This window comes from Coenobita brevimanus, chromosome 65 (genome assembly GCF_032717465.1).
Source record: "Coenobita brevimanus isolate Jiangsu-jjx chromosome 65, ASM3271746v2, whole genome shotgun sequence".
NCBI classification, from domain to species: domain Eukaryota; kingdom Metazoa; phylum Arthropoda; class Malacostraca; order Decapoda; family Coenobitidae; genus Coenobita; species Coenobita brevimanus.
Window position 1 is genome coordinate 44,884,147 of NC_137018.1, and position 25,396 is coordinate 44,909,542.

The following is a 25,396-nucleotide window of genomic DNA, read 5'->3' on the forward strand; positions in this document are numbered from 1 at the left end:
CTAGGAGTAATGAAAGTGAAAGTTTCACTCTAGCATGTATGAGTACTGGGAATTATGAAAGTGAAAGTGACAGATTCGTTCTCCATGCTAGTATACAGGAAGAGAAAGTGAATGCTACGTATTTTACTGAAAAACTACTATTACTGAAGGAAACTTATGGATAAAGACTGCACATATATATATAAGCGTCATATAGTAATAGGAATATAAAGCGTGAGTGTTTTTATGAATAACAAATGGCAGAATACCAGGGGGGAAAGAGCGCAAGTGGGAAGCTCATACGCGCTCGTAATTTTCATTGCTTTCACAGTGGGTTTTTTTTTGGAGTATGGATTCCTAACTATTTGAAAATCATAGAATAGTGTTTCTAGTGATAATATCAGGCTGTGGTAATCATATTGCGGGGTGTCGGGAAGTGTAAAGAGGAGACTTCATTACCCAACTTCAGAAGTCTCCACAAGTCCTACGGTACTCGACGAAGGCTCAACAAACATCCCAGGAGAAAGCTGAAGGTATGTGCCATATGTAATTATAATATTCTAGGACTCATAACTGATTTTTGGCAAATATTTTTAAAAAGTCTGTCGGAGCGCGAATATCCTAGCGGGACACACAAGGAGTGCCAAAACAACCCTGCGGTTTAGGGTTTAACCCCAAATGGTCACTCTCCGTTCTGGAACGCGTGTCATGGGGACGTTGGTCCCCGTTCCACAATGTTTAGCATTGCGCACCATTAATTTAAACATGAGCACCATTGTATGAGTCACAACATCAACTAGGGAATCTGCCACATCATTCCTGCCACTTACTGCGTATCCTATCCTACTTCTCTCAGTCTTGTGTAGACTGTGAACAAAGCATCTGTGAGTGAGGGAAAAAAGCCTCTCCTAAGACAGGTACATTCTCAGACACTCCTGCAATAAATAAAGGACATTGGAACACCAATCATTTTAAAGTTGAAGAGTTGTACTTTGCTGGGTATAAAGATTTTTATAACTGGTTTAACAGATTTCATAGGAGCGATTTTTGAAAAATCACCTATTTTTGCAAAAAATGGCCACTCCCAACGGTCAATTTTATAAACAATGCACGACCCCATGGGGTTAATCACTGTCATATTCCCCATACTTTCATCACTGCATATTTCACTGGTTAGTTATGACTGCACCCACATCATTACACTAGTACTGTAGCTACATATGCTATCACATGACACACAGCTTCAAAATAACAAAAATTATGAAAACAAAAAAGAATACATTAAATGACACTAACCGGCCTGCCATCACGGGTGAATGGGGAGTTGCTCTTTGACCCATGTGGACCTGTGAGAAAAGAGAATCACAAAGTTATAGACCAACCAAGTGACAACTGAACATTCAGTCAGAAGCTTCACCTAGATGCAAGATTTTGGTTATACAGTATGCTATACCTTCCAATAGAAAACACCACCTCAGTCATTAAAAGACGGTATACAGCAGACCCTCGCTTTAACAGACATCAATGAACTGGCCGGACATCACAGATTTTACAAATACTGTGAAGGCCATCGAACTTCTGTTAGCTATAACAAACAATATCTGCTAAATGGAGTGGAATACATGTACTTCTAATCTTTTTTACTCCAACCTGGCCTAAACTGTTCCTCTCCCCACTGTGTTTGCTGAGTTGTAATAACAGACTATAGTAATACAGTAATGTACTGTACTACTCATTAAGAGGTGATATGACATGGTTCTAAAATAAGCTATAAAAGGACAAACTTATGGGTCATGTTAGTGTAAAATGGTCATAGTCTTCACTTTTAGTACTGGAATATGCTAATCTACTTATTTATTTTCAAACATATGCTTGAAAACCCACTGCAGGGAGGGGCCACCCGATATAATGGATTATTGGCTTTATCAGATCATGTTTCCTCCCAATTACTCTATTACAACACAGGTCTACTTACATATACTGTGTGTGTGTGTGTGTGTGTGTGTGTGTGTGTGTGTGTGTGTGTGTGTATAAATAAATAAATATATATATATATATATATATATATATATATAGATGTGTGTGTGTGTGTGTGTGTGTGTGTGTGTGTGTGTGTGTGCAAGTGTGTGCAAGAATTATTGTGGCATGAGTTTACTGAGTGTGGCAGGGAAGGTATATGGAAGAATTATTATCAAGAAAGTAAGAGATATCAGAAGTCCTAGTGAGAGATGAACAGAGTTGCTTTAAGAGTGGAAGAGGATGTGTGGATCAAATATTTCCAAAGGGACAGATAGCATAGAAGCCTTGTGAGAAGGACCATAAGGTGTTTATGGCATTCATGGATCTAGAAAAAGCATACGATAAAGTGGACAGAGAAAGAATGTGGAAAGTTTTGCTTATGTACAGTGTATATCGTAAGCTGCTAGGTGCCGTCCAGAGTTTTTATGATGGTAGTGAAAAATGTGTCAGGGTTAATGGGCATCTAAGTGAATGGTTCACAATCGGTTTAGGTGTGTGACAAGGTTGTGTGATGTCCCCATGGTTGTTCAATATATATACTGATGGGGTGATGAGAGAAGCAAAAACATGAGTAATGGAGAGGGGGATGGCACTGGTAATGAATGTTGATGGATGGAATATCTCAAATTTGTTGTATGCTGATGATGTAGTACTACTTGCAAATACCGGACAAGAAGTTGGTAGGCTAGTGCAGAGTTTTGCTGATGTCTGTGAGTGTCATGCCTTGGGAGTAAATGTAGAAAAGAGCAGAGTGATGGTTAATGAGAGAGAAAGTGACTCCCAGGGTGATGTTACAGTGAATGGATAGAGACTGGAATTGGTGAGAGAGTTCAAATACCTGGGTATAGTGACAAAATGTGCAAAAGAAGTGAAGAGGAGAGTGATACAAGGAACAAAAGTAGCTGGTTCAATGAAGGCCTTGATAAGAAACAAAGGCTTGATTGTTGCAGCTGCACGAGGTTTACATGAAGGAGTGTTAGTGCCAACTTTAACATATGGATGTGAAACCATGGTGTGGCATGAAAATGAAAAGTCACGTGTAAGAGCAGTGGAGATGGGACTAATGAGGAATGTATGTGGAGTTCAGAGGGTGCATAGGATACAAAATAATATGATTAGTGAAAGAGGAAGTCTGTGTAAACCAGAATCGAAGAGAGTGTACTGAGATGGTATGGTCATATGAAGATAATGGATAACAACAGAATGGTGAAACAGGTACCGTATTTCGCGGCATATAAGACGCACTTTTTTGTCTCAAAGTTACCTTAAAATATCCCCATGCGTCCTGCACGTTAGACTAAGGCAGGTTAGTTAGGCTTCACTGAGAAGAAACTCTTATAAAGATGATCATCTCAATGCTTAGCAACCACAGGTGTTTTCTACAGTATGCAGACTTGATTTTATTTTTAAAAATAATATACACTAGTGTGTATATGCAGCAGATTTAAGAAACACCCGAGATCAGAAACACATAAAACTTTCACGGGTTTGTTTACAGCTCAACTGGCTAACATCGTGATGATCGTGAAGATATTTAGCGGTTTAGCAATTTAACAGTTTAGCATCCGCACTATTCCAGCAAGCTAACGTACATGATCACTGGTGAACTGTCTGCTAACCTTCTGAAAGGCAATCATGACCACTTTGCTTGCCATCCATTCACTAACGAGCAAAGCAATCATACTGGAGAGATGCTGGCTAGTGAAACTGCCAAGTCATCAAAACAGACTTTCGTCACGTATGGAAATTCAGTAACCCTAATTAGGTCAGTTACTTTTGTGATATTTTGTGAGTGTATATATGCAGCAGATATTAAAACATGCAAGTTCAAGAACACAAAGCATTCACGGGATTGTTTTCAGCTCAACTCCAATACCGTCAAGGGGTTTAGCGGTTTAGCAACTTAGCAGTTTAGTGTCTAGCGTACACCCTACTCTAGCAAGCTAACGAAGTTACAGTTTCACTTTTTCAGCTAAGTGAAGTACTTTAGCAATGTCTATGCAACTCAAGGCACACCCAATTACAGTATTTTGTTATGAAAATAGGATAAAATTCACTGAGTAGCATAACTGATGCAATATCTGAAATAGTAGTGCCTGACGGGCATTCATATCAGCGTCCGCCATTTCTGCTGTATTCTTAGCAGACGAAGCGATCAGAATGATTGACAACGTTCACTCTCTGCATCTCTGCTGCCTAAGCAAAGCTCTCATGATCGGCAATATGGATCATTTAGGCCGTAACGTCCAAATTTGTTAGGTTAGGTTAGGTTAGGTTGTAAAATCGTTTGCCATTTTGGACGTTACGGCCGAAACGACCAGAATCCTAAGGTGTAGGTGAGAGTTTGGTGTGGGTGTAGTTAAGGAAGTAGAAGTGGGAAGAGTCAGGCTAGGGAACTGATAATCCGCTTATTATAATCCCTTCAGCCCAGCAATGTATTTTATAGGGTAGTTTATTCATGCTCGCCATATGATTTTATTCAGTTCAGGAAACATGTACTGAGGAGGTTAATGTGGGCTGTATCAAATGCCCCAAGTCTGAATATCGCCTGTGCTCAGTTAAAACGATTGCCAAGTTAAAATCGTATGAAGTGTGGTATAAGCAATTCAATGGATGGTACTGAGGACCATTTACTGTATGAAAGTGACAGTGAAACAGTGATGATGACTGAGGTGATGACTTCCAGTGATGCTTCAGGACTCGGGGGAAGTAGTGATGAATTCTCAGGATTTGAAGACAAGTGAAATTTTCACCATGTCAGTAATATGAAGTGAATATAGGTTTTAGGTGATCATGACAGATGCAACCATGGAAAATTTAGGATCAATGGTGCTGTACACCTTTAGTCTTGCACTGACGATGTTTGGATGAATAAATTGTTTGAGATGTTTCATGTCCTTAAGTGATGATATTTATATTGAACAACCAAATACATTTTGATGTTTTTGGCATATAATAAAGCCACTGGGTACTCCAAAACAGACTGATGTAAATGTTTCAGAGGTGAGCGAATGTTGCATGTGGTGTGTACATGTGTGTGTGTGTGTGTGTACCATAGCGACTAGGAGGCAGCAGTGTTAAGACCAAAAATGGATGTTTTCACAGTACTCGAATGTTTTGAGATGGATGTCTGTTTTTAGCAAATTCTGGTAAGAGAAATATGCATTTTTAATTGTTGATGCTGCAAGGAAAACAGCTGACAGTAAGGGAGTGATACTGGGAGAAGAGGGTTGAGCCAGTTGTCTAGCGCTTGGGATGAAGCAGTGTTGCTAAGAGATAGTTTCACCATTCTCGACATGTTTTGAGATGAATGTCTGTTTTTAGTAAATTGTGATCAGTGAAGAACGTATTTTTAACTGTTGATGCTGCAAGGGAAACATCGCTGACAGTGAGGAAGTGATACTGAGAGGAAGGGGTAGAGACTGCTGTCTAGCGACTGGGAGGCAGCAGTGTTACTAAGGTGTAACAATGGATGTTTTCACCATAGTATGTTTTGAAATGAATGTTTATAGTAAATTATGATCAGTGAAGCATACATTTTTAATTGTTGATGCTGCAAGGCAAACATAGCTGACAGTGAAGGAGTGATACTGAGAGAAGAGAGTAAAAACAGCTGTCTATCCTGTTCCCAAGCAGCCTTGCTATATTGAACTTTGGTTGTAAAACATTGTAATTTGTGTATTTGCAAGTGCTACATTTTTATATTATTTGTGGAGATAATTACAGGTTAGTTAGAGTGCATGATTAATGATGGTAGTCGTCTGATATTGTGCTTGAGTCAAGGCAATGTGAGGAAATTCCGTAACAGGTGTGGAATATGACGGGGTTCTTTTAGGATAAATGAACTGATGTGAACATTCATTGTATTTTATGTTTTCGTCAGTGAATGAAAGAATAGAGTTTATTGACTTCATTTGTGGTATTAAATTCATAAAATATTAAAAACAGTGTTTAGATCAGTTTACTGATACATTTTTATCAACAAAGTTGAGATGGCCTCGTGGTTTGAAGTCACGTTTTGTTAAGATGGGGTTTTGTTTTCTCTTTTCCTGTATCATTCTTTGTACATAAAAGAAGAAACTAAAGGATGATGCGCAGTACTGAATAGATTCTGAAAGGTGAGTGTTGTATCTAAGTGATAGTGGCTCATATCAGTCACGTTTTGTCAAGAAGGGGCATTGTTTTCTTTTCCTGTACCGTTCTTTGTATATCAAAAAAGAAACCAAAGGCTGATGATCAGTAATGAATAGATTCTGAAAGGTGAGTGTGTATCTGTGTAGTAATGGCTCTTATCAAGAAACCTTACTGCAGTCTTGGTTGGGGCAAACTTTTTTTTCACAGAACTGCCCTGCCAGAATTAGGGTGCGTCTTTCACAATGCTGCGTCTTACATGCCGCGAAATACGGTATATCATTTTTTTTTTTTTTTTTATGCGAGGAAGAAGGAACCAAAGGCCATGAGCCCGCAGTAACAGTTCCCTCCAAGAGAAAAACAAAATACAATATAGAGCCAAATTCAAGATCCGATCATTTTGAGATGCCTGGACACACTGCGTTTGAAAGACTGGAGATCATAGGCAGCAGGAAATACAGACAGAGGGAGACAGTTCCAGAGTTGACCTGTTGCATAAATGAAAGACTGGGAGTAACAGTTAATTCTTGCATTAGAGAGTTGGACAGAAAAAGGATGAGAGTCTGCTGCCAGATGGGTGCTATGCGCCCGTCGTAGAGGTGGAGGAATGCAAGCAGACAGTTCAGAGGAGCAGTGACCATTGAAGTAGCGATAGAAAAGAGATAAAGATGCAACAGTGCGGCGAAGAGACAGAGGTTGAAGGGAGTCAGTAAGAGGAGGAGAGTTAATGAGACGAAAAGCCTTTGACTCCACCCTATTGAGAAGAGCTGTATGAGGGGAGCCTCCCCACACATGAGAGTTGTACTCCACACAGGGGCGGATAAAACCCCTGTATAGGGTCAACAATTGCGCAGGGGTAAAGAAAGAGCGGAGTCGGCTTAGCACACCCAATCTCTTGGAAGCAGATTTTACAAGAGATGTAATATGATCTTTCCAAGATAAGTCCCGAGTAAATGAAACCCCAAGCATGTTCAAGGATGATGTAGGATTAAGCTGAATATTATTAAACATTAGTGGGTATACCTGTGGAAGATTTTGTCGGGTTGAAAGGTGTAAGAACTGAGTCTTAGATGCATTAAAGACAACCATATTATTTTTACCCCAGTCAGAGATATGAGCCAAGTCAGACATTAGGTGTGCCATAGCCTCATCCCTTGTCTGTTGAAGTAACTGTTGAGATGGGCGTTGCGGGAACCGAATGGAAAGGTGAAGGGTGGAGTCATCAGCATATGAGTGGATAGGGTTAGATGTACAGCTTAGAAGATCATTGATGAATAAAAGGAAGAGAGTTGGTGATAGGACAGAGCCCTGAGGAACACCACTGTTGATAGATCTAGGAGAAGAACGATGGCCGTCTATAACAGCGGCTATAGAACGACCAGAAAGGAAGCTAGCGATGAAGGCACAGATAGAAGGATAGAAACCGTAGGAGGGCAGTTTGGAAATTAAAGATTTATGCCAGACTCGATCGAAAGCCTTTGAGATGTCAAGTGCAATGGCAAAGCTTTCGCCAAAGTCCCGAAAGGAGGATGACCAGGAGTCTGAAAGGTAGGTGAGAAGATCGCCAGTGGAGCGTCCCAGACGGAACCCATACTGACGATCGGAAAGAAGGTTGTGATAGGAAAGATGCCTTAAAATTTTTCTATTAAGAATTGACTCGAAAACTTTTGAAATACAGGACGTTAAAGCAATTGGACGATAGTTGGAGGGTTGGGAGTGGTTACCCTTCTTTGGGACTGGCTGAATGAGAGCAAACTTCCAGCAAGAAGGAAAGGTACAAGTTGACAGACAAAGACGAAAGAGTTTGCCTAGGCAGGATGTAAGCACAGAAGCACAGTTCTTGAGAACAACAGGAGGGACCCCATCAGGCCCATATGCCTTGTTAGTACTGAGGCCAGTGATGGCAGAAAATACATCAACTGAAGAAATTTTAATGTCAGCCATGAGGAAGTCAGAGGGGGGAAGTGATGGAGGAACAGCATCGGAATCGTCTAAGGTAGAATTGGAGGAGAAAGTCTGTGCGAAGAGATCTGCTTTATCAGTAGAAGAAATAGCTACAGAACCATCAGAGTAGAAAAGAGGAGGGAAGGATGATGAGGTAAAGTTGTTAGAAAGATTTTTGGCAAGATGCCAGAAGGAGTGGGAAGAATTCGAGTTGGAGAGTTGAGAGCATTTAGTATGGATGAAATTATTTTTAGTAGAGCGAAGAACAGACTTAGCACGATTCCGGGCAGAAATGTAAAGATGATGTGATTCAGGGGTGGGTTGGCTCCGGTACCTTTTGTAGGCCCTCTCCTTGTTGCGGACAGCATTAGAACAAGCGTGATTAAACCAAAGCTTTCTTGCATTAGTCAAAGGATATGAGAAAGGAATGTATGCTTCCATGCCCGAGAGAATAACCTCCGTAATGCGCAAGGCACACTCAGATGGCTCACGGCCATGGAAGCAATAATCATTCCAGGGAAAATCAAAGAAGTACTGCCTGAGGGCCTCCCAGTCTGCGGCTCCAAAATGCCACAGACGACGTTTCCCTGGAGGGTCCACAGGCCGTACCGGAGTGATAGGACAGGTTAAGGTAATAAGGTTGTGATCGGAGGAGCCCAACGGAGAGAAAAGATTAACAGAGTAAGCAGAAGGATTAGTTGTGAGGAAGAGGTCAAGTATGTTGGAGCTCTCTCCAAGGCGGTCAGGGATACGGGTAGGGTGCTGTACAAGCTGCTCTAGGTCATTAAGGATAGAAAAGATGTAGGCTTGTTCACCAGGTGGATCCGTGAAAGGAGAGGAGAGCCAAAGGTGGTGGTGAACATTGAAATCTCCAAGAATGGAGATTTCAGAGAAAGGAGAAATGGATAGAATGTGTTCCATCGTAGAAGTAAGATAGTCGAAGAATTTTTGATAGTTAGTAGAATTAGGGGATAAGTAAACAGCACAGATATATTTAGTCAGAGAATGACAGGAAAGCCGAAGCCAGAGTGTGGAGAATTCAGAAGAATCAAGTTCAGGAACACGAGAGCAAGATAAGTCGTTGTGTATATATACACAACAGCCACCTTTGGCTTTGAAATGAGTATAGAGAAAGTAGGAGGATACAGAAAAGGGTTTGCTGTCAGTTGCCTCAGACAGCTAAGTCTCCGTTAGAAAAAGAAGGTGAGGTTTAGAGGAGGAGAGGTGGTGCTCAACAGAGCGAAAGTTAGAGGAAAGGCCGCGAATGTTGCAGAAATGAAGAAGAAGAGAGTCAGACAGTGGTTCCAGGCATCTTGAGTCGTCACCGGGAGAGGGGCAGATGGTGGGGGCATTTATGGTCCCCCCCCCGGGGACTCCGAGGCTTGGTAAAACGACGCCATTTTGGGTAAATTTTGAATAGGAAGTGTAGTGTGTACTGTGCATGTAGTTTGGTGAAGATAGTTAGAGAAATTTGTACTGGAGAGCATGCTGGCCTACTCTCTGTGTAACTGAGACACTGAAAAAGTTCAGCAAAGGTGGATGGTCAGGAACTAGTCCTGAGGGCTGATGAAACGGGAGCTCCAGCACTCCCTGTCATCAGCTTTCCATCCACCTCGGGAGTACTGCCCTGCTCGACTGGTGCTACAGTCTACTCCACCCTAAGTGAATCTGAAGGAGGAAGGAGGCGAGGTAGGCCAAGGAGAAAGTGGAGAGATATGGTGGATGAGTGTGTGAAGAAGAGAGGTTTGGAAGTTGGTGAGGCTAAGGAACTGACAAGGGATCGAGCTGGCTGGATGAATGTTGTGAGGAGAAGTGCATGATCAGGGATTTGGCACCCCTTATTAACGTGGCAGCGTCCGGATTGACTCTATAGGGTACGTTTATGCGAAGCTACAGAACGTGGTGAAAGTTTTAGGTGTATCCGATAGAGCCAGGATTCCGGGGATCTTGAATGATGAGTGAATGGAAGCGTGGCCCATTGGATTAGGCAAATTTGGGCTGTCCGGACATTGCTACTTCTCACCATGCCCAAGGGTGGGAATGGACGTCCGGATGATGACGATATGCGTATGTGTGTACAATATATATATTATATTATATTATATTTTATATATATATATAAACATACATACATATATTTATATATATATATATATATATATATATATATATATATATATATACAGTGCTCGTCAGAAGTATCGAGCGCCCTGCGTCCCTCCTAAGAAACAAACCTTTCAACATTGAAAAAACATATAAATAATGCATTTTATTTACCTTTAGTGCTTTGTAGGGTATCCTTTACGCTTCTTCACGGACCTGAGACGTCTTGGAAGTGAAAGGGCGAGGCTCCTGAGATGCTGGAGGGGTATTTTCTCCCAGGAGTCACGAATGGCGGCTTCCAGCTTAGGCAGAGAGCTCACGTCCTTCCCTTGGAGACTACGAGTTACCAGAGGTTTTCAATCGGGTTGAGGTCTGGGCTATTTCCTGGCCAGTCTTTCATGAATGATACCTTGCAGTCACGAAGCCAATTGGTGACCGATTTGGCCTTGTGAGCAGGTGCACTGTCCTGCTGAAACACTCATGCACCTGTTAGCTCGAAGGAGTCTGGTAAATAATCACACAGAGACTCCAGGTAAACATCCTGATTCACTCTTATGTTCTTGGGAAGCACAACAAGCTTCCCCAAACCTTGACCAGAAAAACAAGCCCATACCATGAGTGAATCAGGATGTTTAACTGTGCTTTCTACATACCGTGGGTCAAGTGGGTCACTACCTTTGCGTCGGTACACATGTGCTCCTCTGTTACAGGTGACACTAAACGTTGCCTCATCAGACCACAACACTGACAACCATTGCTCCTCACCCCAGTTAAGATATTTATTAGCAAAGGCAAGCCTATGAAGTCGCTGGTTTTTTGTGAGAAGAGGCTTCTTCACAGGCCTGTGACTTGTGTAACCAAGTTCATGGACCCTACGAGACACTGTTCTCACAGACACCTCACCAAACACTTCCAGGTTGCTCTCCTTTATTTTCCTTGCACTCACACGAGGATTAAACTCCACTGCATGTTTTAAAACATTAACAGACCTTGGGGAAGTTTTCCTAGGCCTACCAGACCGCTGTTTCTTTGTTGGAACTTCTCCACTGTTTTTCACTCGAAACCGCGCGCACCACCGACGCACTGTCGATCGAGCCACACCAACCAATTCACTAATTTCCTTTGTCTGGTGGCCTGCCTCCTTTAGAGTAATGATCTAGGATATGATTTCACTCGATAGTTCATGGGTAGGTGCCATAAGTAAGTGGTGAAAGCCAAAACACTGCAGGACACTCAGTAAAAAATGGCGCCAAAAGAGCGCGGCAGAGTTCCTCTCTCTCAGGCATACCTTGACATACAGCATATCAATAACCGTACACTCTCTACACTGAAACATTCCCACAATCTGAACGGCCGTCGATTCACCAGTCCTAATGCCCCACCGCTCCCTAAGCCTGAAATATGCACGTACAAAGCGGATGTGGTGGGGTATGCAGCTCTCCCGGTCCTCCCTCCATCCCCTCATTTCTCCCCCCATCTCCCCTCCATCCCTCACCATGCTCAGCCCTGCCAGGGGCCTCCCTCCCTGTCCCCCCACCCTCCCCCATCCCTGCTTATTGCATTGCCTGCATGGTCCACGCTTGTCCAATCTCACTGTGTATATTGCCCTGAATGCATCTCAGCACAGACTTATCAATAAATTGCCATAACATGTTTGTATGTGATGTCTGATGTCCCAGTGTTTAGAAATAGTATTGTTCATGAGGATAATAACAGTGCCTATGGTGTTTCTGTATCAGTCTCTATTGACTGAGTAAGGTATCTGTAGGGTAAATGAAAGTTTGTGTTTGGGCCTGGAATGCATCTCTGGCTTTTCTTCAGTATCTTATGAGGAAAATTGCTGTGATACCTGGTAACTCACTGTCTGAACACTCCCACCAGTAAACAACAAACCAGATATTGGGGTATGCCTGTTTTAGTCATGCAACAAGAAGAGATAGATCTGGGATGGTTTGAGTATGTGATGAGAATGGAAGATGACAACTGGGTGCAGAAGGGGAAGGGTAGGAATGCTAAGAGTAAACTTGAAACAGGCAAACCAAATATGAATTGGGATGTCACACAATGTGATCTCGGGGTCAAGGGAATGAACAGTGAAGCTGTTAGAGGTCAAGCAGTGTGGACAGCCATCATCAGGTAACCAAGGCAACATATGCAAGTATATTGGAGCCTTGGTAAATGACATGAAAGGAGAAATAGCCACAACAGTCACAACTTACACAAAAAATTGCCTAAAAACCATTATAGTGCCCTAAGACTCTACCAGCTTAATGTTTATTTTGAGATGACTAAATAACAAGGGTTGCTAAATCACCCCAAAATACACACTGACCTTGTGCACTTTGAGATGGTAACTAACCTTTGAATAAACCATAAATACCATACCCAATAATATGACAGGCCAACAACACAGTGTATAAAAAAGTTGTGATATTTTGGAACACATCACTGCTATATGAGGAGGACTTATGACACATCACTGTAGTGAATGGGCCTGGTGTAGTGGTACATATGTGCTGCAAAGTGTTTCACGTACCCTGATATGGTTTGACCATGTAAAGAGAATCAAGAACGAGATATTGACTGTGAAATGGTATGAGTTAGACGGCACTTGAAGAGGGGCAACCAAGGATGAGGTGGAGAGGTATATCAATAAGGGGCATGTGAAATGGAAAATAGACAGCCTAATGTTGAGGGAAAGAGTGACATGGAGGCAATTTGTTTATGACCATCCCATCCATGATAAAGTTATTTGACTACACAGACTGAGGCTTACCTCTAGAAGCTCCACCATGCCCATAGTCCACAACCGCTGGCTTGTCAATGGATGGCTTGTCATCACGTCCATAGTCCTGCCAACTGTTATCAGGCCTGTCTCTGGAGCGGGACCGATCAGAGTCGTAGGGGTGGCGGGAGGTGTGGAAGGGATCATCAGGGTAAGACTTGCGGTCATATGGGTCTCGAGAGAAGGGGTCTCTGCTGAGGGGGTCACGCTTGTGGCCCCAGTCGTATGTTTCACGATTCATGGGACTGCTGTCAAACTGGTCTCGGCCATAGCGATCTCTGTTGTAATATTCTCGATCATGTGGATCTCTTCGATTACCACCTCGATCGTAACCTCGATTATCATATCCCCCACGATCGTAGCCAAACCGATCAAAACCATCTCGGTCATAACCATCCCGGTCAAAGCCACCTCTGTTAAAACCTCCACGGTCATATCCATCCCTGTCATACTCATCTCGCTGATAGTTACCTCGCCCAAAGCCACCTCTACCACCACCTCTACTGCCACCTCTGCCACGTCCTCTGCCAGGACCCTCATCATAAAAACAATCCTCCCTGCCAAATGGACCATCATCTCTACGGTCGTCAAAGTCCCAGCGACTGCGAAGGAACTGGTCACCTCTGCCACGGCCACCAGACTCACGCCTGTCATTGGACCATGGGGAATCACGGGCTCCTCTTCCTCTGCCTCGGTTACCCCAGAATCCATCACGGGGCTCATGTTCGCCTGGGAAACCCCCTTCTTGGTGTTGGCCACTCTCCTCCCTGAAAACAATATTGTTAATATACTGTATGAGATTAGTATTCAAACCAAAGAAGTCAAATGAACATTTCTTAAGCACTATGCACATTCCTAAAAGTAAAGTAACTGAACAATTATACAAATCAGTGACTCCTGTAACAACAACTGGTGATAATTAAGTAGAAAAAATCATGGAAGCACAATCTACATCCAGATCCCTAAGCATAACCACTGTACAGTATTGTATGCCAATACAAAATGAAACATGCAAGTTCTGCCACAGCATCAACCCATCATGAAAACAGGATCACTTCATGGTGATGAATGTTACATTCTGCCAACTTTTCAATTACACCCCTCATTATTTTCAGTTTTCTACTACCTATTATGATTTTAAATTACAATATACCAGCTACACACACACACACACACACACACACACACACACACACACACACACAAAGGTACACCACTAATTTCCCAGCACTGAATGGTCCAGCACCTCAATCCAGACAATTTTATGAGAGGGGACTTGACGCACCCACCAAACTAGATTACTGGGTGGCCACAGATGGCACTGACTGTAGCATGTGCTCACCTGGAATGCTTACATTGTATGTCTTGGTGGTGATCCCTATATTCTGTCTGATTCTTCACTTCATTTACTTACATTTAACTCTAGCTATGGCTTCTAAGAAAGATGCAAGTGTCAGTGATGGTGTCGAGCATAAGCACCAGCCATTTCAATATTTAAACGTACTTGATCGTGATTTATTGGTCAGCCAAACTACTGCAATGGTGAAACTCTTGGTGGTGATCCCTATATTCTGTCTGATTCTTCACTTCATTTACTTACATTTAACTCTAGCTATGGCTTCTAAGAAAGATGCAAGTGTCAGTGATGGTGTCGAGCATAAGCACCAGCCATTTCAATATTTAAACGTACTTGATCGTGATTTATTGGTCAGCCAAACTACTGCAATGGTGAAACTCCCCAGTAATCAAACAAACCAAAAAATGGAAATAAATGACAAACCGTTTCAGGGCCTACATGATTACACTAACTCCCTTGCCAAATACCTGAAAAATAACCCGTAAAAAGACTAGAGGGGCTAGATTGGTTATGTTTTCACCAGTTTTGCTACTCTTGCTCATGACCAGATGACCCTTTTCTCTCACATTTCTCCTAACTAACTTTGCGAGCCAGCAGTGTTATCACTGTGTTTTGTGAGAGAATATGAAATGATCAAAATCAACCATTCCTAACCATCACTTTCTGTTACTGTGAATAAAACACTTCTCATATCTCATTCATAGTTATGTTTACCCTTAAATACTATATCACCACTTCAATTAATTCTTAATTAATCATCATTATCATTATTATCACCATCGTCATCCAGAACTCCTTTCCCATCCTTGGACAGGGTGAGATGCGGCAACATCCAGACAGCTTAAGTTTGCCCAATTCAATGGGCCATGCTTCCATTCACTCACCATTCAAGCTACTAAAGTCAAATCAAAAGCTTAATTCAATCACTTATATCTACTGAGAACATTTGTAAGTGAGTCAGGAAAGCATAAAGTGCTACAGTTTTACATTCTGGATCTGTTTGTGCATGGAAGACAGCTGTAGCAAGGCACACAATTACCACAGTAATTGATACATAGCTACCCAGTGACCTACCGCAAAGGCCACTTGTACCTTCAAGTATATTTTCAATCACCTGTCTGGTCAGAATGGTGTATGGGCTATTTCAGGTGATTTAATGCAATAAGACATTTTTATTATGCTAAAAGAAAAATACAGTATATAAAATAAAGCAAGATCAGGTAAAACAATTGAAAAAACTGTACCATGGTGTTCCTGTGCAGAAGTGTGATACACATGGTACAGTATTGGTTCATCAACTATTTATGATATAAAGAAGCAATAAAGGGGAAAACTACTGAAATTCTATACAGACCATGACTCAAAGAAACAATGAACATTAGGAAAACTGCTTAAGATGGTTAAAAGTCCTAAGCATGACTGAGTGATGATGGAGTGGTTTTGACAGCATCGGAGTGATGGAATGAACTTGTCAGGCAGCATGAAAATGAACCAGGCACACTTGTGTGTGTATGTATATATATATTTATATAAAATAGAAGAAGGGATGGACGGGAAGGAGGAGTATTTGTAAGGAAAGTGGAAGGGTTACAAGAGGATGAGAAAAAGGCAGAGTATAAGAGAGAAGTGGAGGAACGATTGGGCAAATATGAATTGGAGCAGATGGGGGACGTGGAAGGTGTGTGCAGGATATTTACAGAAGAAATATGTGCAGCATGTGATGTGGTGTTTGGGATGAAGAGAAGACGGAGGGGTGTGCAAGGAACAGCGTGGTGGAATGAAGAGGTGAGACAGGCTGTGACACAAAAGAAGAAAGCATACAATGAATGGATGAGAAATAGGGGCGTGGAAGAAGTTGAGAGGCAGAAGAGATAGTTATATGTAGAAAGAAAGAGAGAAGTGAAAAGATTAGTAAGAGAGAGTAAGAAGAGAGCAGATGAGGAATTTGGAAGGAACTTGAGTGTAAAGTGGAGGGACTGTAAGAAAATGTTCTGGAAAGAGGTGAAAAGAGTAAGACAGGGTGGAAGTGAAGTTAGCAGGGGAGTGAAAGATAAAAATGGTTGATTACTAGTGGAGAAGGGAGAAACAGTGAGCAGATGGAGAGAACACTTTAAGCAATTGTTGAACATATAGGATGGAAGTAATGCGAGTATAAGTGGCTTGGTAATGGCTGGGAGGAGGAGGGAGGTGAGAAGACAGGAAGAAATCAGAAGGATAGAAGTTGTGGACGCAATGAAGAAAGTTAAATTGGGGAAAGCCCCAGGAATTGATGGAGTGTGTGATGAAATGCTGAAGTATGGGGGAGAGACAGTAGTAGAATGGATGTGGAAAATGTGCATATTGGCCTGGGAGGAAGGTAGAGTCCCGGAGGATTGGAAGTCAGGTATAATTATTCCCTTGTACCAAGGAAAAGGGGAAAAAGAAGTGTGTGGTAATCATAGGGGCATCTGTCTTCTTAGTATAATAGGAAAAGTGTATGGTAGGATACTTATTGACAGAGTTAGAAAATGAACAGAGGAATTAGTTGGAGAAGAACAGGGAGGCTTTAGGAAGGGAAGAGGCTGTGTAGATCAGATATTCATTCTTAGATCTTTAATGGAAAAGTTTCTGGAGAAGGGAAAGAAGTTGTATGCAGCTTTCATGGATTTGGAGAAAGCATATGACAGGGTGGACAGACAAGGATTGTGGAAAGTATTAAGAATATATGGAGTAGATGGGAAGTTGTTGAATGCTGTGAAGAGTATGTATGATGGTGCTAAGGCTGCAGTGCATGTGGATGGTGAAGTGAATTTTTCTCTTTGAAGGTTGGGTTGAAACAGGGATGTGTCATGTCTCCATGGTTGTTCAATCTGTACATGGATGGGGTAATAAAAGAGATACAAGGTAGGGTAGTGGATGTTGGAGTGGCCCTGGTGAGAGAGGGTAGTGTTTGGAAACTCCCTGTACTGTTGTTTGCAGATGATACTGTGTTGTTGAGTGAAGATGAAGGAGAGCTGCAAGGCTTGGTGGATGAGTTTGGGAGAGTTTGTAAGAAACGGAATCTAAAGGTGAATGTAGGGAAGAGTAAAGTGATGGTCTTTGAGAGAGGTGAAGTCAGTGAATGTACAGCGAGGTTGGATGGTGAGGAATTGGAAAATGTGAGTACGTTTAAGTACTTGGGCAGTGTGATGAGTAAGGATGGAAGTTTAGAGAGTGAAGTGGTTGAAAGGGTGCAACAGGGAAGAAAGTATGTTGGTTCCTTGAAAGCAGTGATAAGAAACAAGTGAGCATGGAAGTAAAAAAGTTACTACATGACAGTATTGTGATACCAACTCTAACATATGGAAGTGAAGCTTGGACCTTGCTGGCAGGACAGAGGTCAAGAGTGAGAGCAGTGGAAATGAGTTGTTTGAGAGAAGCATGTGGTGTTACATGGAAAGAGAGACTGGAAAATGAGGAAGCGAAGAAGCGTTGTGGTGTGGATGTAATAGGAAACATTAGGAGAAACACTGAAGTGGTTTGGACATGCGAAGAGGATGGAGAGCAAGAGCCTGACGAGGAGAGTGTATGTGAGTGAGGTGGAGGCCAAGGATGAGATGGAGGGATGGAGTGGAGAGGTATATGAAAGAGGGGAGAGTGAGCTGGGAGCATGGCAGTGAAATGGTGGGGGACAAGGTGACATGGAGGTGACATGTTTGTGCCCACCCATTACGGGATTAAGGCGTCTGGCAATAGATAGATAGACATTCTGTTCTTACTTGTGCCACACCTGTTGCAACATGCCAGTGTTGCACTCTGCACTTAATCCTTTGCACTCTGATTCCTAATTTCTTGTCACAGCACAACACTGTATATTCCCATGTGGTCTAGTGGCAGCAGAGCCTGCAGCAGGTAGGGCACCATGAGAAAAGTGAGCACATGGGCAGCCAACAACGGTCGGTAGGGGGGAAGTGGGGAGGATGCATGGGCGCTTTAGTGGATGTCGCCGGAACTACTGTACACGCCAAAACACAGCTGTTCGTCACCGCGCGGCAAATTTAGAGTAGGGATGAACACATACCAGCTTTTTTTTTTTTTTTTCCCTACATTTTGACATTTTCTGGCCATTTTTGGTGTTCCAGATTGTTTCGGACTTTCATCCAGGTGGCCTTTTGTCTGGATATCTTAGGAAATATCTGAGACTTGGACTAATGGACCCAAGCCCAAAATGTCTGGGACTTGAGGTGTCCGGATCTTGGGAGTCTCGGTCTTAGAGGGGTTACTGTAATAAATAGAAATCTGTAAAGTCGAAGGCATTTTGGCATACCATTCACGAGAAATGCTGCAAGATTTTGGCACAGTATTCAATAGGATGGCTGCTGGCAATTTATGAGTCAATCAAAACTCAATTTTTTGTGTACAGCAAACTACAGTACATTAAGTAAATATCTGATTATAGGCAACAAGAAAAAATAAATAAAGCTCATGGTCCTAAGTGATGATGTAGTGATGACATCATTTCTTGGCAACCCCGCTAAGAAGAGATGTTACTGCCTACAGTGCAAGAATAAAACATGGCATTATGGCAAAAGTAGCCACTTTTAGCTGTTACTGAACACAAATTCTCTTTAAAATATTATCAATATTTTTCCTCCAACCATACCTGAAAACACTGCAAGTTCTACCAATTCCCACAAAAGACTGATAACCCTGTGCCACATGACCAAGCCTGATGCATGACATGGAAAATTTTATTTCTGGCAAATACTTTCCAAATGTCTTTCTTCTGAATGCAACACCCACATCAGATTTCTTTTGGGAAAGGAAACTTCCAGAAGCCACTGTTGTATCTGACTCTCCCAAAAGGTTAATGGGAAGTGAAAGGACAAACAGGAGAAGAAGCCTGTAAGGCTCAGTTCCAAATGAATTTTCCACTCTTTATTAACACCTACAGGACAGCTGAGACACTTTTGGAATTCAATCTGGCAACTGCTGGGCAGTTTTATTTCTATTACAGGAAGCATTTTGTCCAAAAGGATCCCTTCACTACAATAACACCACATCTGGCTTATTCTTGCTATCTCCAGATGAGTTTTTCTTAGAGTTACTGAAGACTACACTTAACTCTTATAGCTAGGAAAACTCTTGTAAGAAGAATAAAATCATTTGGAGATAGGAAGAAAATGGAAATGCCTTTGGAGAAAGGGTTAAAATCAACTTACCTCTTCAAGAAAATTCCATATTTAAGGGAATATTCTGTATACTGCCAAATACTGTATATTTCATTCAAATGAAATGCCCCATCCATACAAAGGGAAGACTGATTTATACAGCAATGGCATTAAAAACAAGTTTCCAAGTCAATTTTTTTTGCTGGAAACAATCAACAAACATACTGTACATATGGTACATCAGTTAATCCATTATTGCCCCATCAAGAGAGCAGGCGCATGGCACTAGGCTACCCAGGACACACGCTTAAGGTCAGGTTGACCAGTCACTCACTCTCAATCGGTAAGCAATAAACCTCAACCATCCTTTGGATTTCAACCCTTATGAGACACACCTGGCTAAAGTGCTTTTACTTACTAGACAAACTGGGTGTTCACTTATTACCATATTTTCCCCCATATAATGCACAGCAGTGTATAATATGCACACATGATTTGGCATGGGATATTAGGATAGGTAATCAATTAATAACTATTCATATTTAACATCCACCAATTTGTGAGGGAGAATAAGTGTGCATTAAATTATTTAACGTGGAAATACATAAATATACAAATCTTTCACCACCGCCTTGCGTTTACGAATAGGTGATCAGCTGACTTACGTTTATAATCTATCCATGTGGTCAGCGTGGAACAATCACTTCATGCTCCACATGAAGACTGCTTTGTCTACTTGTATTTATAATGTATTTATGATAATGCACATTCATCTAAGTCTCCATTATTAAAATCGTAATTAACATTTAGTAACGCCATTGAGTACTTCAGGCTGTTGGTGGCCTTGGTACCACTCACCACAACTCACAGGACTACGCCAAACCATGACCTTTGTGATATAAATGTGCATGGGGATTTTTAAAGCAAATATTTTTGGGGAAAAAGTACACATTATATGATGGGAAATACAGCACTTACAGTACAGTAAAGTATATGGTTATGACCAAATATATAAATGGTATCCTGGGGAACAAGAAATCATTTGGCTTGTCACTCAGTGTTCAGTTGTCTGAAGTGAGTGGATGGTAGGCACCCTCTCCTACCACACAGACAATCAAACATATAGTATGGTAAATGATAATAATTACCTTAGCATTTCACCTGCTACAAACTCAGACAAGCTTGGTTCTGAACGTCCTCTTTGTTGGTCATCATCGTAGTTGCGATCCTGGTCAAAAGAGGAACAAACAATGAAATGTGGCATTTAGTACTGAAGGGGCAAAGACACCATGAGTAAGCTTTGAGGATATGGGTCAAAATTGTCTTAATATTTGCTTTGGTGTAATTTTGTTAATGATGGCTCATTTCCAATATATGAGGTACGAAAATGGAAGTTATCCATCCACTGCATAAAAAATAAAAATAAAAATTTGAATCATCTTCATTTTCCATCAGTCTGCAGTTTCACCAACATGTAAATAATGACATACATGCATAATTTGTTTATATCATCCTTTTTTTTTTTTTTTTTTTTTTTTTTTTTTTTTTATATATATATATATATATATAACAGAACAGAGGAAGGAAAAACAAATTAATAAAAAAAAAAAAAAAAAAAAAAAAATCGTACACCAAATTACAAGTATCCTCCATTCATAAAAAACTTTGTAATAGTTGGACTTGAACAGACACATGTTGAAGTTTGGGGGGAAACCACTCTGGGGAGGCAGGTTCCAAAGAGTTGCAGTTAGGGGAATAAAAGCTTTTTGACAGGATGAAGTTCTGCAATATGGCAATGTGGCAGTCCATTCATGAGCACTACCTGATGTCTGTGTAGCATGGAGGAAGGCATGGGGAGGTGGCACAATGGATGCAACTTAGTCTGAGCATTTACCATTAAAGTAGCTAAAATAATGCAAGGGAGGCAACACTCCTTCTAACTTGTAGGAGAGGTAGTTCATTTGTAATAGTAGGGTAGCCTAACAGCTTAATTCTAAATTTTGTCTTTTTGTTTCAGTGCAACCTCTTCACATCCATTCCACAAGGGTAAGCAATATTCCAACTGAAAGCGCAGATGACTCATAAATTACAGCTAGCTACTCATCAGAGAAGAAGTTATGGACTCTGTACAATAATCCAAGTTTCTTTGAGGTGATTTTACCAAGTGATCTAAAATAAGAGGTCCAGCCGAGGGCATTGTTAAGTGAAACACCGAGAATTTCAATACTTTTAGAGACAGGAATATTAGTATCATTGAAGGTAACATTGGAATCAGGTAATATCTGTCTATCAGTAAACTGATTTACAATAAAACCTCTTATAGGTGGCTCTCTAACAACTGGAATCCTCTAACAACCAGAATTTTTCAAGAGACCTATTGTATTTAATATAAAAAAAAAAAAAAAAAAAAAAAAAAAAAAAAAAAAAAAAATCCATCCGATCCTACGTCGCCCCATGAGGAACGTAGAAGGCCAGGGCCAAGCAAGTTGGTCCTGACATTTAAGATGAGTGTGACCAGCCTCACTCATCCCTGAGTGGCATTACATGAGCAATAAACCCCAACCACCCCTTGGATATAAACCTGCACCAGCTCAATCCGATTAAAGTGCCACAATTACCCACTGAACCACCACGCACCATAATTTGGTTATGTGGTTACAACTCAGTATAGTACAGTAAATAGTGTCCTGGTGTACAGGAAACCATTTGGCTTGTCACTCAATGTAGAGTCACCCAAAGGCAGAAGGAAGAGGAAAGAATGAAGGAAAGAAAGACAGAAGAGGAAGAAAGGAAGAATGGAAAAGAGGAAAGGGCAGCCACCCGAGAGCAGCACTACATCGAGTCAGTGGATGGTGACCGCCTCCACCTAAAACCAGTGTAAAAACTATAATAATAATTATGAATTCAAACTTGGCACATGTATATGCACAACGTCAATCAGTACCCACCAACAGAAGGCTTCATTCTTGGAGCAGGCTTTGTGAACTGTGTAAACAACTGTGAGATTTTCTTGTGTGGACACTATGCACAGTGTCTTCCTTAAACTGTGGACTGCGCAATTACCTTGTTTTATCCCACCCTGTGGTATGCAAAAATTTTTTTTTTTTTTTTTTTTTTTTTTTTTTTTTTTTTAAACTTGAAGATAAACACCCAGGGCATCATCTGGTGGGAAAAACAAAAAAAAAAATCTCTCTCTCTCTCTCTCTCTCTCCGTCTTTGCATAGGGCCATGCTTAAGTTTACTTAGGGGAATTGTGAAAAAAATGGGGGAAAAAAAATGTTTATTATAAACTTGAAGATACACATCCAGGGCATCATCTGATGAAAAGGAAAAAATCTCTCTCTCTCCAGCTTTGCATAGGGCCATGTGTAAGTTTGTGTGGTGGTGTAGTAGTTAACAGTGATGCAGAGCCAGCACAGCCTGAGCTGTGGCTCGCAACACAACACTGCCCAGCCTGAGCTGTGGCTCGCAATCCACAGGTTAATCATACCTTAAGTACCTGTCCAAAAGGCTGTTCCTATATGAAAATGTATGATGTTGACCATGAAGGATAAATTAGACATTTGTAAAAGGCTACAAAGCAATGACAGGAGGCAAAATATCTTGGACCTGTACAATAAATGCGCATCAACTTTGTACAATATCAAGGCCCAGGCATCTGACATTTAAAAAATTCTCTATGAAATCAGAAACTGACCTGTGAATTGAAAAGCGAAAGAGTCTAGGGAAACCAAAATAAGAAGTGGATAGTGCTTTATTTGAGTGGGTTTCCCTGAAATGAAGTGAAAGAGTTTCCATCAGTGGTCCCATGTTGCAAGAGAAGGCTAAAGACTTTCATTAAAAAATGGGGGTTGAAAAGGAGTGTGCCTACAGTAATGGCTGCTTGGGAAAGTTTAAGCTGCGTCATCATGGAATTCGCAAGTTAGACATGAGTGGTGAAATAAAGTCTGCTAATGAAAATGCAGCAATAAATTTTAAGAATTACTTTCAGCACATTGTTGCCAAATATGTCCTAAAGCCTGGACAGCCTATTACGCATTTTTTTTTTTTTTTTTTTTTTTTTTTAAGTGTCTGCCCAGAACCACCCTAGCACATGCACATGAAATAAGTGCTGTTGGTTGCATGGGCAACAAGGAAAGGGTAACTGTGCTTCTGCATCAAATGCAGATGGTACTCACAGGGCGAAGCCATTAGTCTATCTATCTATCTATCTATTGCCAGACGCCTCAATCCCGTTTGGGGTGGCCACAAACAAATCGCCTCCAAGTCGCCCTGTCCCCCGCCATTTCACTGCCCTGCTCCCAACTCACACCCCCCTCTCTCATATACCTCTCCACACCATCCCTCCATCTCATCCTCGGCCTCCCCCTCCCTCTTCCCCCCTCCACCTCACTCACATACACTCTCTTCGTCAGTCTTTCACCCTCCATCCTCTCCACGTGGCCAAACAACCTCAGTGTGTTCCTCATAACGCTCCCTATCACATCCACATCAACACCACAACGTTCCTTTATATCCTCATTCGTCAGCCTATCTCTCCACGTGACTCCACAGGCTCCTCTTAAATAACTCATTTCCACTGCTCTCACTCTTGACTTGTGTCCTTCCAACAACATCCAAGCTTCACTTCCGTACGTCAGAGTTGGTATCACAATACTGTCATGTAGTAACTTTTTCACTTCCATGCTCACTTCCCTGTTTCTTATCACTGCTTTCAAAGAACCAGCAACCTTTCTTCCCTGCTGTACCCTTTCAAGCACTTCACCCTCCAAACCTCCATCTTTACTCATCACACTACCCAAGTACTTAAACGTACTCACATTTTCCAATTCCTCACCATCCAACCTCGCTGTACATTCACTGACTTCACCTCTCTCAAAGACCATCACTTTACTCTTCCCTACATTCACCTTCAGATTCCGTTTCTTACACACTCTCCCAAACTCATCCACCAAGCCTTGCAGTTCCCCTTCGTCTTCACTCAACAACACAGTATCATCTGCATACAACAGTACAGGGAGTTTCCAAACATTATCCTCTCTCACCAGGGCCACTCCAACATCCACTACCCTACCTTGTACCTCTTTTATTACTCCATCCATGTACAGATTGAATAACCATGGAGACATGACACATCCCTGTTTCAACCCAACTTTCAAAGAGAAAAATTCACTTAGTTCGCCATCCACACGCACTGCAGCCTTCGCACCATCGTACATACTCTTCACAGCATTCAACAACTTCCCATCTACTCCATATATTCTTAACACTTTCCACAATCCTTGTCTATCCACCCTGTCATATGCTTTCTCCAAATCCATGAAAGCCGCATACAACTTCTTTCCCTTCTCTAGAAACTTTTCCACTAAAGATCTAAGAATGAATATCTGATCTACACAGCCTCTTCCCTTCCTAAAGCCTCCCTGTTCTTCTCCAACTAATTTCTCTGTTCTTTCTCTAACTCTGTCAATAAGTATCCTGCCATACACTTTTCCTATTATACTAAGAAGACAAATGCCCCTATGATTGCCACACACTTCTTTTTCCCCTTTTCCTTTGTACAAGGGAATAATTATACCTGACTTCCAATCCTCTGGGACTCTACCTTCCTCCCAGGCTAATCTGCACATCTTCCATTAGTCATTGGCAAAAATGCAGTGCTCACTGCCTCAGGGATATTCAACACCTGCCAGTTGCATACAAAAATCACATCTCTGCTTGGATGACAGCAGAAATATTCCAGTAGTGGTTTGGTCATATGTTAAGGAAAATTTGTGCAAACAGGGCCTTCCAGAGGATACCACAGTTTTTTTATTCCTGACAATTGCAGACCCCCCGCCCCCCACAGAAAAACTGAGGAATGGAAATACTTTGTCATCTACCTGCCCCCAAATGTTACAAGCCTGCTGCAGGCGATGGACCAAGGTGTGATTAAAAACACCGAGATGT

The 25,396-nt window shown here is 41.7% G+C and overlaps 1 protein-coding gene across 1 annotated transcript in view; it reads right to left on the reverse strand.

Annotated features, from left to right (window-relative positions):
- Positions 1-25,396, reverse strand: part of LOC145405080 (uncharacterized) — a 193,457-nt gene that overhangs the window by 71,225 nt on the left and 96,836 nt on the right. Inside the window, exons 12-14 of the mRNA XM_080276590.1 lie at positions 20,596-20,675; positions 12,953-13,728; positions 1,276-1,325 (exon numbers count right to left, since the gene is read on the reverse strand). Coding sequence (XP_080132716.1) covers positions 1,276-1,325; positions 12,953-13,728; positions 20,596-20,675 — 906 coding nt within the window. The remainder of the gene's footprint in view (positions 1-1,275; positions 1,326-12,952; positions 13,729-20,595; positions 20,676-25,396) is intronic.